Source organism: Chenopodium album, chromosome 16 (assembly GCF_948465745.1).
Source record: "Chenopodium album chromosome 16, dcCheAlbu1.1, whole genome shotgun sequence".
Classification (NCBI taxonomy): Eukaryota; Viridiplantae; Streptophyta; class Magnoliopsida; order Caryophyllales; family Amaranthaceae; genus Chenopodium; species Chenopodium album.
Window position 1 is genome coordinate 9,957,874 of NC_137849.1, and position 17,265 is coordinate 9,975,138.

The window sequence follows — 17,265 nt, forward strand, 5'->3', positions numbered from 1 at the left end:
ACTTAGCCTCCGCGCCTAAGTTACCCGAATACTTTCATCATCGAGTCAACAATTGAGATAGCCTAGGATGAATTAATCCTTGCACTATGAGATACAACGTCGACGAATACATTTGACTAAGCTCATTCAACATGCACCGCAAACACTCAAACACTCACTTCGATTCTTTTTTTTTTTTTGCGTGTCTTTATTTCTTGGGAGAAAGTCGGTACCCTCCACAAAAATGACGGAAAAGTTTTGCTTATTTTTGCTTTTTTGAATTTTGAGTCAATCACATCACAATACAATACATACACGAGTCATGTAGAGTCTTGCATTTTGAGTCATGTTAAATTCATATGTGTCAAAACGCATTAAATCGAGTTCACACAATGAGTTGAATAGCACCAAGCCTTAGGTCAACCCTAAGAAAAGCATGAGCAAAGTCCTATAGTCCAAAACATAGCTGCAGGTACACAAAAAGGCAATTTGAAAGTAGAAAAAGCTCTCACTTGGATTCAAGCACGACGCAGCACTATACACCTTGGCGCAATGCGATGCACCTTGACGTAGCGCGACAGACCTGTCACTGCACGATAGCATTGTCGTTACGCGATGGCTCTGATTTGCCCATGTCAGCCTTCGATGGTCTCATAACTTTGATTGGTTGGTCCGCAACTAATCCATTTGAGCCTCTTGATAAGCATTCAATCCTTTGATTAATAGTCAACCCGATTACAACTTGATTGATGATCGGCCTGATGACAATCAAAAGAAGCAAATTTGAAGATCGATCAAGTAGTGATTGATCATAAAAGAATTCCTAGGATGGAAGATCTCTACAGAAATGGACATGAAGATCGAAGAATCTTAAGATAAGGTTCTTCCCAAAGATAGAAAGGTCAATTACTCCTTAGAGTAAGGACGAGAAGATTTGAAGACTCAAGATGAAGAAGCCTTCAACAAGAGGCTCTAAGATTAAAGGGTCTCTCGCTTAGATTTGAGAAGGACGGTTCAAGATGAAGTAGTCCTCGATAACTTTCGCTAAGATTGTGGAGGTTATCATTTGATTTGAGAAGATGGCACGAGATGGGCGATCTTCGATGGCTTTCGCTAAGATTGTAGAGGTTGTCACCAAGAATTGAGAAGATGGCACGAGATGGGCGATCTTCGACGACATTCGCTATGATTGTGAAGGTTGTCACCTTGATTCAAGAAAATAGCTCATGATGTAGCAACAATGATAGACGATGTTCCCGAGGATGTGGAAAATTTGTCATAACAAAGCTGAAGATGGCTACAAACAGTAACCTTCGACGATGTTCCTGAGGTACTGTGGAGGATTGTCACTAACAATCGAGGATAACTACAAGCAGCGATCTTGGACGATGGTGTTCACGAGGCACGTGGAGCTTGTCACAACAAAACGCAGAAAAAAATCGGTTACTCTAGAGACGTGTGCTCAACGGTATAAGATATGCGTTTCTTAACTTTTTTTATCTGTTTAACTAACGCTAGTTTGCAGGTATCGGCGTTACAAGAATGATTTAGGATCGCAGAACGTTCTGAATCCTTCTCCGTCCCTATCGCTACTTTGACTTTTGTTTTCGAAACATGAGTTTCTCCAAACTCAGTCAAAGTGGGGGCTTCTGTAGACACCTAATTTTTTCTCCCTTAAAACCAAACCCAATGATGAATAATTTTCATATCACTTGATTATCGAACGAGGTGAAAGTGTGAAAAGTCATGTGATGCGGTCGTTTTAATAAAATCTTTCTTTCTATTTTTGAAAATCTTCCCTATTTTATGAAAATAGCTAGTCTAATTTAGATTGGTCCATGACAAGGGCCCAATAATAGTGTAGTTGGATCAAGCTCGTAAAGAGCTTTCCAATGATATATTATAGGCTCAATTCTGATGAATAATGAGGAAGTTATGGTCAAAATAGTGAATTGGGTCTGAAATGGTTTTATGGCCCAATGATCTAGTGGAGGGCCCATTAATTATTATTCTTAAAATTATCAGGATTGATTCTAATCTTCTAGAATAGTGTAGAAGGTTATTTTGAGTTCTAATAGCATTAGGATTGATAATTATTCTTTTTAGATAAATAATGATTTTGGTTTAGAATAAAACAAGTGTTTTATTATGATAAAAATCTGAATTAAATTAATTTAATTATATTAAGAAGAGGATTCCGTACAAAAGCGAGTTTTGTCTTTTGATTAGCGCCAAACGAAAAAATTGTCGCCAAACGACAGAGCCTGTCGCCATGCGTGATGCTTGTCGTTTCGCGCTGGGATTTGTCGCTGGCGACAGAGGTCGGTTTTATTCCGATTCAAATTTTGATTCTTTTCTATCGATTCCGGACTATTTTCTTATAAATAGGGGTCGTATTTCCCCGTTTTTATGGATCAACAATCACCAATCATCTCTCTTCTCTCTTTAAGCTAAAGCTTATTCTCTCTCTATTCTTTTTTCTAAGCCTAGCCCTTTTCAAAATACATCATTCCGCATTCACGAGTCTTAGACACACCTAGCCAAGTTCGAAGTTGCCTTCGCTCTAGACGTGAAAGGTCGATAATTTTTGAGGGTTTGGTCCCAAATCCCTATTTCAATTATTTAATTTAATTGTTTGATTTAATATTTGTATTGAAGTTACTAACGCGTGTATTTTGTTATTAGAAAGAGATACGAGGCAACCAAGTAAGTTGTTTTATTACTATATGTCTTTAAAAAGCATGTTTATATTATTTTAATTCCTAGTATCATGTTAGGATGTTATTTATTGATTTTTAGTATCATGTTTAGGTTGCTTCTTATTTTCTTCTATCATGTTAGTATCATGTTAGGGATAAAACTTTGATCTTTATTGTTTAGTGATATGCTAGGATTTGTTATTAATCTTGTTAGTATCATGCCTAAGATCTTGCTAATATATTATGCTTTATTGAGATTATTATGATGGTGATTGTTAATATATATTGTTGCTTGATATATTATTTTTATTACTTGATCACGTTTTTTATGCATGTTTAAAGGGAATTTGTACTTGGAATCACGCTTAATAAGATAATTAATAATCTTGTTTAGGTTAATATGATTATAATTCAAGTGATCGCCAATAATAGTTTTGTTTGTGCATTAATATTCAACCAACATAGATTAAACAGGTTTAGGGTTAATCTATTGATTGTATGTTAGTCAGAAAGCGCACATGAATATGAGAAAAATAAAGTAGAGGCGTATTTTTAGGGCTGGTTCAATCTCTTTTAGGTTGGATTTGTACCTTCATCCCCGAATATCCAGTCATGGTTCCAGACCACTATGGAGTTAGCGATCTCATGGATCGTGAAGGGATGTAACCTTCACCCTGTGAACGGTTTACAAGTTCCTAAAACTTGTTGGTGACTCTTTTACTCTAGCTTCCTTTCTTTTGGACGCCACCATGTTTAAGTGTATGATCACATTAGGGCTAAAGTGTGGGATTCTTGAAATATTCCCTACACGCCCACTTCCCATTGATATCATGAATGATTCAAACAACCAAATGAAACTACATGTGTTTTCATCAAGAACAAATCCCATGCCAAACATAACATTGTTACAATAATGGTGGTTCATCCCACCAAATGGGGCACATATCATGCCGTACTTGTTCGTTCTATAAGTAGTATCAAAAACCATCAAATCCCCAAAAAATTCATAATCTCTTTTCATACTTCCATCTCTCCAAAAGACACAAGTAAGGGAGTTAGCTTCATCTACCTCAAATTCATATTAAAAATATGTTTCCTTGGCTTGCCTTTGAGCAAAATTCTTGATCAATTGATTACAATCCAAACCATCAAGTCTATTTGATTTTTTAACCTCCAAAGCATTGTATACATCCTTGTTAGTACACCCAAGGTTTGGTGAACCACCAACTTCTTTACTCATAAGACGAAGAGAATCACTAACCCGAACACCACTAGCCTTCATAACACTAATCACCTTCAAATGTTCTTTATTCACTTTTCTTTGAGACCTAAGCAAATGTCTCTTATCAATTGGTATCATAGGGTGATTTTGCTCCATAAGATGCTGCACTACAGTCCATACACCACGATTATCAATAATGAACTCAACTAGAGCACCACAATTTGTTCGAAAATCCAACCTCTCATACCTCCTAACATCCTTCTTAGAATCATCCTTCAAACCAGCATTTGAACATACATGTTTCCTACTTCGCCATATGTTAGTGTCATAAACTGTTCGGACATTGCCCCTCCTTATACTAAAACCCATCTTAAAGCCATAATCATTATATAAATCAAATGCTTGCTGCTCACTTCCAACTTCTTTCAACATTAATTCAGATACTTCGGCTTCCTTAAACACAACTGCAATTGCATTCTCTGAAATAATAAAAATAAAAAAGTGTTCATAATCTGTACAACAAATGTTCATAAAATGGACAAAAAATAATGTTCACAATGACTATACATAGTTAAATAACAGTTTTCATTGTCTGGTGATTGTACATTGCTCACTTCTGGAGAATGAATGTTCATAGTATAAAAACGGAATGTTCATATATATATATATATATGTTCAAAATGTAAATGATAAACGTATACAATGTTAAATGTTCATTTAACGAACTCAAAACAAATTCAATTAAAAGAAGAAAAAAATCAAAACAAAAAAAGCAATTCAAGATTTCATAACTTATGCAAGAAATCAATAGCAATTGTAAATTGAAATAGTTCAATTCATCAAATTCAGCAAAATGTAAATAAAACTTCAATAAATTCATGAAATAGATCACAAAATTCACTAATTATAAAATCACAAAATGAATCATAAAAATGCAGAACAACATTCATCAAATTATAAAACCAAAAAATTCATTCAATTCATCAAAATTCATCGAATTCATTCAATTCATCAAAATCAATGTCGTCAAAATTAATGTTGTCAAAATCAATTAATCAATAATAAATTGAAATTCATCATATTCATAAAATTATAAAATCAGAAACAATTACAAATTCAACGAAAATATAACCTAATTAATAATAAACAACAAAAACTAACCTACATTGATGATTTCGTCAGAAATAACGATCACCTCCATTGTTAAGTAAAGAACAGAGGAGGGGAGAGAAAATCTTGATTAGAATCGAAGAACAGGAGAATGAAAATATCGAATGGAGTAAATAAAAGAGGAGAGAGCAAATTGCAATCAAATGTGTAATTTGAATGAAGAAAGAATCGAATCACATAAACCAAATAAAGAAAGAGAAAATTAATTAAGGAAAGTTCTAGCAGGAAAGATGAAGCAAAAATAGAAAGTTGAAGGGGAAAAAGCGAGATGCATTTCATGAGTTCTTGGCTGCGTTTTGGCTTGTTGCAGCAAGCTTGGATGCATTAGAATGCAGCCAAGAAATTGCGCTTATGATATATCGTTGGAAAGCTTATTGAAAGGCCTATTCAACCAAATAATAATTGGATCAAAATTATATGGCCACAAAATCAGTTCAGCTCTGTTTTGTGATATGGATACGAAAAGTGAAAAATAAGTTATAGTGTGGGGAAATGTGCTAAGAATTGAGTTGGTTTATGAATATATTGAATGGAAATATGGATTAAGCACTCCAAAGATTAGATAGTCAACCCGACCAATAATGACGGTGAAAGGTTGTTCATCATCAGGTTTGGTATTGGGGAGACATTTTTAGGTGTCTACACATTGTATTTTGGTTAACCTAAAAAGGAAATGAGGCTTTGTATTAAGGGACGGAGGGAGTATCATTTATAATTGTGCCTAAGATATCATATATAGGCTAGACGATTTCCTCTATTTGCTATATGATCTCATTTATAATTGTGTCTATGATATCATCTATAGGGTGGACGATATCCTCTATTGGCTATATGATGATATCCTCTAACAAACTGTAGTATTCTCTACAAAGATAAATTGTATATATCTTCTATCAAATACTACATATCCTATAACAAAAAATACATATCCAACAAAAAATACATATCCTACAAAAAAACTATAAATATTCTATATTAAATAACACATATCCTCCATATCCTGATCAAATACTGCATTTTATATATACTTAACACACGAATTGTTTAATACCTTCTCTTTAAAATAACTTTAACCCATATTACAATAAATTAACATACACCTGTCTTTTTAAAAAAATGTTTTATATGAAAGATACTACTCCCTTTGTTTTTAAATACTTGCTCCATTTTTCTTTTCCGATCGTTTTTAAATACTTGCTCCATTTCCCTATTTGGAAAACTTTTACAATATTTAATTAATTTCTCTCACCAATTGGACCCAATAATATTAATTTCATATTCTCTCTCCTTCATTTCTCTCCACTACTTTTGGTTTTTTATAATTTTTTATTATTCCACCAACCTCACTACCTCCATATTTTATTACTTTTTCCAATTTCTCCTAACACTCCGCGCTTGAAGAAATTGAGCAAGTATTTAAAAATGGAGGGAGTATTGTACTATATTTCACTCCAACATAAGTAGAACTTAAGATTTTGTTCAAGATAGCCACAAAACAGCCAAAAATGGTAAGTAAATATCACGTCGCACGGTGTATTATTGGTGTGTTATTTCATTTACTGTAGGGATCTACAAAACAAATCGTTCCTTTTTTTTTTTTTGTCCGACACAAAATCACAAAAAAAATTTATTTGACGGACACAAAATCACATTAATCACGTGAATAGAAACAAAACCTTTATAAATACATTTAACATGAATCTTGCCTAGTATTATATACTATAAAAAAAATTCAATGCAACAATTAGCTTAGGTTTCTATATACGTACCCTTCAGTCAAGGAATACATACAAATAAAGCTAAGGTAAAACACAGATACATTCCTTGACAAAGCCCTTTCACAATCAACCCTATTTCAGCTAAAAAATGGCATCCTTCCATGAAACTCAAGCCTTCAAAAGAGCTAATGCCCTGGGTGGCCATCCTGCCACGATCCTTGCCATTGGCACCGCTAACCCTCTAAATGTAATGTATCAATCTAATTATCCAGATTACTACTTCCGTTCTACAAAGAGCGAGCATTTGACAGATCTTAAGGCCAAGTTCAAGCGCATATGTATGCTTTTATTATTATTATTATTATTATTATTATATCTCAAAAACAAAAGTCATACAACCTACAATAAATTAGTGTGAAACCGAGATACAATCTGGGCCCCCATTATTATTATTATTATTATTATTATTATTATTATTATTATTATTATTATTATTATTATTATTATTATTATTATTATTATTATTATTATTATTATTATTATTTTGACCAGATGAACAGTAAGGCCCCGTATACTTTATTTTATTTCTGCGGAATTGAAATTATTTTTACTGAACTAAAATTATTTTTGCTGAACTTAAATTATTTTTACTGAATTGAAATTATTTTGCTGAACTGAAATTAATTTTACTGATTCTCTATTATATTTCTTCTTTAAAGTTACTGATTTTTACTGAACTGAAATTAATTTTGCTGAATTGAACTTATTTATACAAAACTGAAATTATTTTTACTAAATATTATTATTTTAAGGTGAAGTGAATAGGGCCTAAGTGAGTCGAACTTTCAGAAACGGAGGTAGTATGATTTCTTCTGTTATTTAACAAACGTAACATTTACTTTTTTTACAAATTGCATTGATTGTGTCAAGTAATGGATTGTCAAGTTATTTATTATACTTTAAAAATATTTTAGTCATGTGAATCTTGATTATAATTAGGTCATGTTCACTTCACTTAAAAAAAAAATAATACTCCGTATTAAGTAAAAATAAGTTTAGTTTAGTAAAATTAATTTCACTTCAGTAAAAATAAGTTCAGTTTAGTAAAATTAATTTCAGTTCAGTTTAGTAAAATTAATTTCAGTTCAGTAAAAATAAGTTCAATTCAGTAAAATTCAGTATTTATAAAAAAAGAAATATAATAGAAAATCAGTAAAAATAATTTTAGTTCAGCAAAATTAATTTCATTTCAGTAAAATTAATTTTAGTTCATTCAATAAAAATAATTTAAGTTCAACAAAAATAATTTCAAGTCAGTAAAAATAATTTCAATTCAGCAAAAATAAGTTGAAGTGAACGAGGCCTTAGTTATACTATATTGTAAGATTAATTAGTTTAAAACTCACCTTCAACTTTCCAATAAACAAAAAATACTACTACTATCACAGAGGTAAATTTTTTATTACGAGTGTTATTTAAGGACATTTTTACCTTTAATGCACGATATTTATTGTACGCCGCCTTATTATAAGTTCGTAAACTTTTTAAGGTCGTACATTGCCCTGATCTTATATTGCACTGATCCTAAATTGCACATATATATGCAGGTGAAAAATCAATGATCAGGAAACGTCACTTGTCCATAACTGAAGAGATGTTGAAAGAAAATCCACATTTAGGTGACAATAATGCTTCTTCCCTTAAAACTCGTCAAGCTATATTAGCTAAAGAAGTTCCTAAACTTGGTAAAGAGGCAGCTGAGAAGGCCTTAAAAGAATGGGGGCAACCCAAGGCCATGATCACCCATCTTATCTTTGGTACTAACTCGGATGTTGATCTACCCGGGGCCGATCTCCGGCTTGTCAAGCTTCTCGACCTCCACCCTTCGGTAAAGCGATTTATACTACGCCAAGGCGGTTGTCATGGAGGTGGTACGGTCCTTCGTATAGCTAAGGACATTGCTGAGAACAACCCTGGTGCACGTGTATTGGTAGTTTGCTCAGAGAGTACTACCATTTGTTTTCATGCCCCGAGTGAAGCCCACTTAGTACCACTTGCCATTTTTGGAGATGGCGCCGGGGCAATGATTGTGGGTGCTGACCCTGATGAGCCTACCGAGCGGCCTATCTTTCAGCTTGTTTCGACAGGGCAGACTACATTGCCAGATTCTGAAGATGCTATTCAAGCACGCCTTAGCGAGGTGGGGATGATCGTTCAACTAAGTCCGGATGTCCCTAAAATAATAGCTAATAACATCGAAATTTCATTAATCGAATGTTTTGAGCATTTGGGGATCAGTGATTGGAATTCCATTTTTTGGGTCGCTCACCCTGGAGGACCAGCTATCTTGGACCAGGTAGAAGCCGAACTCAAACTCGAGACGAGCAAACTGAATACTAGTAGGCACATACTAAGCGAGTTTGGGAATATGTGGGGTGCAAGTGTTATATTCATAATGGATGAGATGAGAAAGAGGTCATTGAAAGAGGGTAAAGCAACTACTGGGGAAGGATCTGAATGGGGTGTTCTTGTTGCATTTGGTCCTGGCATTACTGTTGAAACTATCGTTCTTCGTAGTATTCCGATTACTTATTAGCTACGATGAGACTAAGGGTTAGATTGATTAAAGCTGCCCTGATCTCCCGATTTCAAAAGATCCTGAGATTGATTCTAATCACCTACCCTTGTGGCTCTTTGAATACCAAAATAAAAAATAGCTACCATAATTTTAAAATGTTTCCAGATTCTAAATATTCGAAAATATATTATTGTGATACAATTTCCATATATTTTAAGATAGAATCAAGTTAAGTTGTGTATTGGTATTAAGGAATTGTACGCTATAATAAATAATAAAAACAAGCCTTTTATTTTGTCTTTTTAAAACTTGTCTTGGTGTAAGAGTAGGCAATCTAGGAAAAATAAATTATTCATGTTTTGACAATTAATAAATTAAAGATGATGATGTTATGATGTATATTTGTTAATTTATTCATAGAAAGAACAAATTATGCTTAAGATAAGAGGCAAGGAATTCTAGCAATGAAAATATAAAAGGAACATGATGATGAGCTATATATAATAAGCAATTTAAGGAATATATGAACAATAATGAGCTATGGTTGATAAGCTGATGATGGCTAAGGAATACACGAGCGTAGCTATATATATATATATATATATATGAAAATAGGTGTTTACACAATTTAATTTCATAAGGTTAGTATTTTATGTATGCATGAGTTGTATATGTACAGGAGTCATTAGTTTTTGACACCCCTAACAATTAGGAATGATTTGAATCAAATACAAATTGATGGTTCATGGTTCAAAGATACACTAAGCTAAGAGCATGGATGGGTTGGTGCCTTTATAATGCCTATCCTGTAGACAACAGAATTATTGGAGGTAGTAATTTCGGGTGCTATACTTCGACTTTGCATTTGGAAGTGCTTGCATGTATGTTTGTATGGTCTACAATGGGCTTTGAATTCTAACACTTAACCCATTATTGTGTTTACTGACTTAGTGACTTGTATAATCTAGATACTCTTCTTCAAGGTGATGGTCAAGGAGATATTAATTACTTGTGGTTGATTCAGCAGATTCAAATCTTGGTTCGACTTTTCAACAGTGCAATATGTACAAAGCTGATACACAGCGTGTTCAACGTGCACACCAAATTGTGGGAGAAGCTGCAATACATTTAATTTGCCTTGATAAGTTGATAGTAATATGTGATTTGTTTCAACCCTTGTAACAAAAATGAAATAACATTTTCTACTAGTATAGGGTTAGTTGTCTGACAAACGTTGGGTGTCTCCAGTTCTCCACTAGTAATTCATGAAACTGAGTATATAATTTTACAATTAAGCTATATATGAACTTTGGTGATTAATGTTGCGAGAAATTAAACACTTATTATATCTTATTAAAAACAATGGTTGATCTTAGTTTTTCAAAGCCTATACCCGTATCAATAGCCGTGAAAAAACAACAAAATGCAAAAATAATTTTTAAAAAATAATAAGTCTATATAGAGGTAGCTTAATTAAGCTTTATTAGTTTCTCTTTAAAGACGAAACAATGATAAGCCAAAATGGGTTCTAGTCGAGATGATCATGTGGTCTAATCGACATAAACATAGCAGCAAACTGAAGGAGTCTTTTCTCAGTATCTCCACTATGAGAGACTACATGAGTCCCTGAACCTCTTGTTCTCTTCATATAACGCCGCCAAGCAAACTGTATGTTTACTGCTGCCCAAGTTCTCCAGTTAGAAGAATGGTACCTTAAGGTCCGTCTTAGGCTATCGTTGGCAAACTTATAACGGAAGTGCTCGGTGATGTAACGTAGGTCATATGCATCAAGTCCAAAAGCTTCAGTCGATTCAAGACAAATAAATGTTGCTGAGGAAGCTGGTAGTCGATGTAAAAATGGTCTTCGAAGGCTCCAAGATAAGAGCTCATCACCAAGGAACGCTCCTGGTTGCAGCGTGTCTGTTGCTACTAGGCCTTTGCTTAGGTTTTGGTTGCTTTTTATTTTTCCACGAACGATGAACACCATCCTCTGAACTGGATCTCCTTCCCTCATGATCTAGTTAAAAAAGGGTGTGTTTACAGTGTCATCAGAAGTGCAAACGTTGCAATATTAAAAGAACGGAGGAAATACTTACCTTTTCATCTTGACAATATATTAATGGTTTGACTCTGTCACATATATTGTCAAGGATAAGATCATCCAAGCAATGAAATAGTGGAACCTGCAAGATCATGTTATAACCAAAGAAGATAAATTATCATTTGAAACACATACATGATTATATAAACTTTGCAATAAGTTAGATTTTAAATGAGTATATCACCTTTTTTATAAGATCAAGGCAAAGATAACGCTTGATGTCACGCCGAAGCCCCTCAGGCAAGTCTTTGATCAACTCCATTTCATCAACTCCTCCAGTAGTCAGCCAACTCTGGCGTTCAAAATGACTGACTCTACGCCTTAAACGAGATGATAGCTGTCTTCGCCTCATCCACCATTCCATATCTCGACACCTTAATTGCATTTTTCTCTTCTTTGCCATAACAGTATGCAGGAATACCTTTTGGAATGTCACATACTTGGTAAGTAGGAAAAAAAAACAGAGTTTCGCAACTTGATTGGAGAAACATTAGCTATAAGTTTACCTGAATGTTTCCAATCAATAAGGTGAAAAGCATTAAGCCGCCAAGCACAAGACACATACAGAATAATACTTCGGCCGATTGGCTTGTTGGAGTTAAATTGTTGCCAAAAGTACTGAAACAATACAATACAATACAAATCTTCAACACTCTGAATATCATTTACTATATCAAATAGTAGTTAATTTGTGACATGATTACTATTGAGTTAACGAATTTTTGAGCTATTGCATACCTCAACTGGAATAAACCCCATGATATGGGATAAAGGATCTTAATAATGACGGCATTACTAGATATGACAGGAATAGCGGAGCTGTAAATTCCATAGCTGAAAGGTCCGTTATCATCCAAACAAAAGGACATCATGTTGGTCACAGTGGAGTTAGCATTGCATCTTTCTATTGTAGTTGGTCGCTGAAAAAACTGGTAACAAATTCCCTTTGAGCACGACAAAGACATGTTACAGTTCCCATGTCTGTTACATTGCTGTGACAGACAAGATGCAACGCGTTGTATTGCAAGAACATACCAACATCCTCCTACAACCTTCACACCACACAAATTGATTAACCAGTCTAGTCGAGACAAATTGATTAATCAGTAATTCTTAAGTTTATGTAGAAATTAGTCTATTTAGAAGACGACTTACATGAGAAGCAATGAAATAGGCAATGAGATTAAGTCCAAATCCCCACCAAATGGTTCCAAAGATATATCCAGTGACCTTTTGCATTTTCCGCATTAAGTAAATGCTATGGTGAACTTTGGGTAGAAATTGGAATAGAAAAATAAGCAGCAATATCGTCATCAAAATCTGTATTCGATCTTGTCTTAGTAACATTGGCACAATAGACCAGAATACAATCTGCAAGTGACCATAAACAAAAAAATAATCTTTATAAGCTGATTAGTAAGTCCTTAATTAGCTCCTATGAGGCTAATTTAGCCCTACTCATTATATAACATGACATTTATGTAAGAGTTCTATAAAGTATTCCTTATGCTATGTTCAGTTCAATTTTTTAAAGTTGATATTAGTTTATTTTAGAAATAATCAGATCAGATAAGATCTTGTGTTTTTAGGGAATGATGAGTCACAAGGGCAATACAGTATCAATCAATTACAATTAAAATGTGAAAGATTTAAACCTGCGACCTTTGAGGCTAATTTAGCCCTACTCATTATGTAAGAATTCTATAGGGTATTCCTTATGCTATGTTCAGTTCAATTTTTTAAAGTTGAAAATAGTTTATTTTAGATTTAATCATATCAGATAAGATCTTGTATTTTTAGAAAATGAGTCACAAGGACAATACAGTATCAATCAATTACATATAAAAGGTGAGGGATTTGAACCTGCAACCTAATGTACACACGCTGTTAATCTTTACTAGTAAAACCAATTTCCTTAAGTTTCACATGGTTACTGAAACTGTAGAACCAATTTCCCAAGTTTCACATGGTAATCTGAATTGCTGAAATTTGTCTAACCAAAGTAATACAATGGTAAATTTAACAGTAAGACAAGCTGAAAACTGATTTTCAAGGTTGTTTTAAACAAAGATACCCGTTCAAATGGGCCATATATATGTCATCTGAAGTCACTGTCAGCCCATTATATTAGGTAGGAAACAAAAGAACCTTACACTACACCCCTTTCACTATTTCAGTCCGTTACTCTTCATATACATCAATAATTGCTTCATTGATTGTGCACATAAATCTCTTACCCGTATGATTTTGTTTTGCATTAGATTTCATGTGATTTTCCTTTGGCATTAGATTTCATATAATATGATTTTCTTTTGCGTTACATTTCATAGGGTAATGTGATAGTAACAAATATGATACTCGATCTATGGATTTTTCTTATTCTATATATTTGTTGAAGTACGTGTTTTCGAAGGTTCTGAATGAGATATTTCACATAGTTATGTAGCTTCGATACATCTATACTCCTCAGCTCCTGAAAGTTCAACTCGATTACTATATACTCTTGTTTTCATGAAAATACGGTAAAAGGATATCTGTATTACAAGATGAAGTTGGATTAAGTAAGAAAAATTATTTGAAGAAATAGATGGATGTAAAAGAATAAATAAGATCGCTAGAATTGTGTCAATAATGTAGTGGAAAATGAAGGTGACAATGTGATATGGTAATATGAGATTAATACCTAATAAAATTTATTAATTATTTTATTACATATAAAAGTTACGAGTAACTAACCAAATCTATGTTAATGAATAATAGGATGAGATAAGACAATAAGACATACTTACAATAATCAAGGAAAATATACTTTAGACCCCACCAAATTTTAAAGTTTCAAGTCGAGATAGGTATATTTTCAATAATTCACATAGAAATTCAATTATTGAAAATGGTTTCTTCGAAGTAATAATGCAGAATATATACAAATTCTTATATGGGACTACAGTTAGCTATTATGGGGATTGTTTCGTTAATGTTATCAGGACTACTCGATCAGTGTTATAGGGGTAATTGGCAGTGTTATAAGGATATATATTACATGGGTTACTTGTCAGTGTTAGATTATTTTGTTCTTTTACCATCAACTATATAGAGTGGTCAGCCGCACATAAAATACGTTGGTAGAAAACCTAATACTTCATATAGTTCGAAGTCAAATTATGATTATTGTATCTTGTATTTCTTTTATTTATTTCTTAGCTTTTTATATATAAATATAAATAAATAAACATTTAATTAAAAAATTCGAGACACAAAATCATACCTGTGGAATTGGAAGTATGACATAGAGATCAAACCAGAAGCCTTTCAATGAATGTCCATAATGTGAAGCAATGGCACGTGCATCCCACACGAGTTTCCCACACCCAACAACAAGTGATTCCCTTGACACGTACGCAAGCCGGAATTGGAGCCACACGTGCCACAGGTGAACAGCATCCACACACGTGCGAATGACGGTAACCACCGCTGCTAGAACCCCATCCATGTAAAGACATGATCCATCTCGCCCAATGGATAGAGCATAGAAGAAAACAGGATCAATGGCTAAGGCCACAGCCCGTGCGAGTAAGATGACACGGTTCCACCTTCGTACTCTTTCGCTCCTTGGGTCTAGTATCGGTCCAAACAAGCCAGTTGGCCATCTCTGGATGGAGCCACGCTTTCCCTTGGCCTGTTTGGACCGAGAACGTAATTCAGTTCGGGTTCGAATTGGATAAAGGGAGGACCCCGCAGAGGCCTCCCATTCAGGTTGACCAGCTCGATCACAACTAGTGGAGTGGAATACAGGAACCCCGACTTGAGTGCATGCATAACACTCAATTGCGGGATTACTGCTCCAACTTCCACTAGTATTACTATCATCCTCATTACTACTACTATTACTATTACTATTACTATTACCATTATTACTTCCCTCTCCAGCCGCCGCACCCTCCTGGGCAGGCGGCAGCCCTTGTTTCTTCACCAGCATCCGCCAAAACCTACAGTATCATAAAACAAAATAATCAATAAGAAGACTTGAGACCAAATCCCGTCTATATATAATATATTATATAATAATAAAAAAAAAATAATAAAAAAAAAAAATCGAGCCAGATATACGTACTCGAGGAGGGAGGAGGGCATGGTTGGAAATGAGGAACAATGAAAGATGAATAGAGAGAGATAGTAGTGTGAGTTTGGATGTTGTGTAATGAGGAAGGAGGGAGTGATAAGAGTGTTGGTGTCGAGTAGTGAAGGTGGAAGCAAGTAAGGTTAGTATAGACGAAAGAGGGAACTGATTTACGGAACGTAAAGTGGGACCAATATTGTTGTGTAATTATGTTAATCTTATAGAATTTGACGAAAAATGTACGATTATTGACAGAATTATTACGCCTACTATTAGTCTCTTTATGTAGTTATATGTATCATATCATGCATATGGTCCCCAAACCCCAATTGCAACAACGCAAAACCACGTTTCTTCGATGTACCATGGTCCCGCCACCTCAGTTATATAAACAAAATACTAACAAGACTGAAATAGTAAAAATTAACCAAGCCGTGCTTGGCCTAGTTGAAAATTTCGATTTTTGTGTGAGGTTATAGTAGTAAATCCCATTTTATAAAGCTTTTAGTTTTCCTACCCTTAACACCCCCGCTTAAGGGACATTTTTTGTTAATCGGGATGAGTTAAATATATGAGCATCTAATTCGATAGAGCATTTTTCTTACCTCTACAAAATAGCATTATTAAAATACGAGTAGTTAAAAGTAGAGCAGCAGCAGCCATATTATTTTCTAACTCAGCACATGAAAGAAAACAAAAAGATATTGTGATATATGACATCGTTTTAGATTTGTACTAACTATAGAGGTATTAAACGTTAAACTCGTTTTTGTATTAGGTTAAGCAATATTAAACCACTTTTTTATTTTTAATAAGAAGAATGATCCTGCACAAACCTCCACCTTCATGATTTTTTATAACATATTGTTGTATAAATTTTCCAAATAACACATGTAAGTGTCTCACATTGAGAAAAATAAAAGAAAGTTAAACACTTTATAAGGCTAGGGGGCTACTCCTATTCCCATATGATTTTGGTATTGCACCCTTATTTGGACTTGTGAAATGAATTCTCTCTCTTGGTTGCGGGTGCAGCCTAGACTCGTGTTTAACACGTATCAATTGGATAATCGTCCATGCGTGGAATTAATTTGGATTTTCAAATTGCCAAGTTGTATAAGATCAATCTCACTCATGGTCAAAAAAATAAATTGTCATTCACTTTCTCACTCCTCTTTTCCACTTTTTCTCATTGACATTTCATTTTAACAATTCCTCACACACTCATGGGCCCAAAAAAAAAAATACCTACAATAATAGAAAAAAATTAAATAGAAAATTTTGGTCTTTTAAAGTGTATAAAAATACAGCAAAATGAGTGTCCACTTAAAGAACAATAAATTATGAACGTTTTTAATTTTTATTTTTATTTTAAACTAGTTTTTGCCCCGTGCCATGCACGGTTACATAATAATAAGACTTGTAATTATAAAAATAAAGTTAGTTTAAGGGTCTATTCATATTTACTGAACTAAGATGAACTGAACTGAACTAATTGGAGCTGAACTGAATTGAAATGAATAGAGATGAAATGAATATTTTATCAGAGAAGGAAATTAGGAGTTGAATTGAACTGAACTAATTTGAGGTGGATTGAATTGAACTGAATTGAAATGAAATTAAGTTGAAGTGAACAGGCCCTAAATGGAATGAGTTACATAACAATTTTTTTTAAAAAAAA

The 17,265-nt window shown here is 33.8% G+C and overlaps 2 protein-coding genes and 1 pseudogene across 2 annotated transcripts; 1 reads left to right on the forward strand and 2 right to left on the reverse strand.

Moving 5' to 3' along the window:
* Positions 1-3,759: 3,759 nt before the first annotated feature.
* On the reverse strand, positions 3,760-5,101 carry LOC145583877 (protein FAR1-RELATED SEQUENCE 5-like). The gene is made up of 2 exons (XM_081640835.1): positions 5,062-5,101; positions 3,760-4,379 (listed from the first exon to the last, which is right to left on the reverse strand). The coding sequence occupies exons 1-2, from the start codon at positions 5,099-5,101 to the stop codon at positions 3,760-3,762; spliced, it is 660 nt and encodes a 219-aa protein (XP_081496961.1).
* Positions 5,102-6,936: 1,835 nt separating this feature from the next.
* Positions 6,937-9,384, forward strand: LOC145583878 (chalcone synthase pseudogene; annotated as a pseudogene).
* Positions 9,385-10,743: 1,359 nt separating this feature from the next.
* LOC145584879 (cyclic nucleotide-gated ion channel 2-like) lies at positions 10,744-15,768 on the reverse strand. The gene is made up of 8 exons (XM_081641662.1): positions 15,579-15,768; positions 14,733-15,453; positions 12,623-12,838; positions 12,206-12,519; positions 11,974-12,085; positions 11,652-11,888; positions 11,463-11,549; positions 10,744-11,383 (listed from the first exon to the last, which is right to left on the reverse strand). The coding sequence occupies exons 1-8, from the start codon at positions 15,596-15,598 to the stop codon at positions 10,895-10,897; spliced, it is 2,196 nt and encodes a 731-aa protein (XP_081497788.1). The 5' UTR covers positions 15,599-15,768; the 3' UTR covers positions 10,744-10,894.
* Positions 15,769-17,265: the final 1,497 nt, after the last annotated feature.

Bases quoted from the DNA above. Each gene is read 5' to 3' on its own strand.
- LOC145583877 (XM_081640835.1), bottom strand. From the start codon at position 5,101: ATGGAGGTGATCGTTATTTCTGACGAAATCATCAATGTAG. The intron at 4,380-5,061 runs GTTAGTTTTTGT...TTATTATTTCAG, and splicing joins TGACGAAATCATCAATGTAG to AGAATGCAATTGCAGTTGTG.
- LOC145584879 (XM_081641662.1), bottom strand. From the start codon at position 15,598: ATGCCCTCCTCCCTCCTCGA. The intron at 12,839-14,732 runs GTATGATTTTGT...GGTCACTTGCAG, and splicing joins TCATACTTCCAATTCCACAG to ATTGTATTCTGGTCTATTGT. The intron at 11,384-11,462 runs GTAAGTATTTCC...TTTTTTAACTAG, and splicing joins TATATTGTCAAGATGAAAAG to ATCATGAGGGAAGGAGATCC.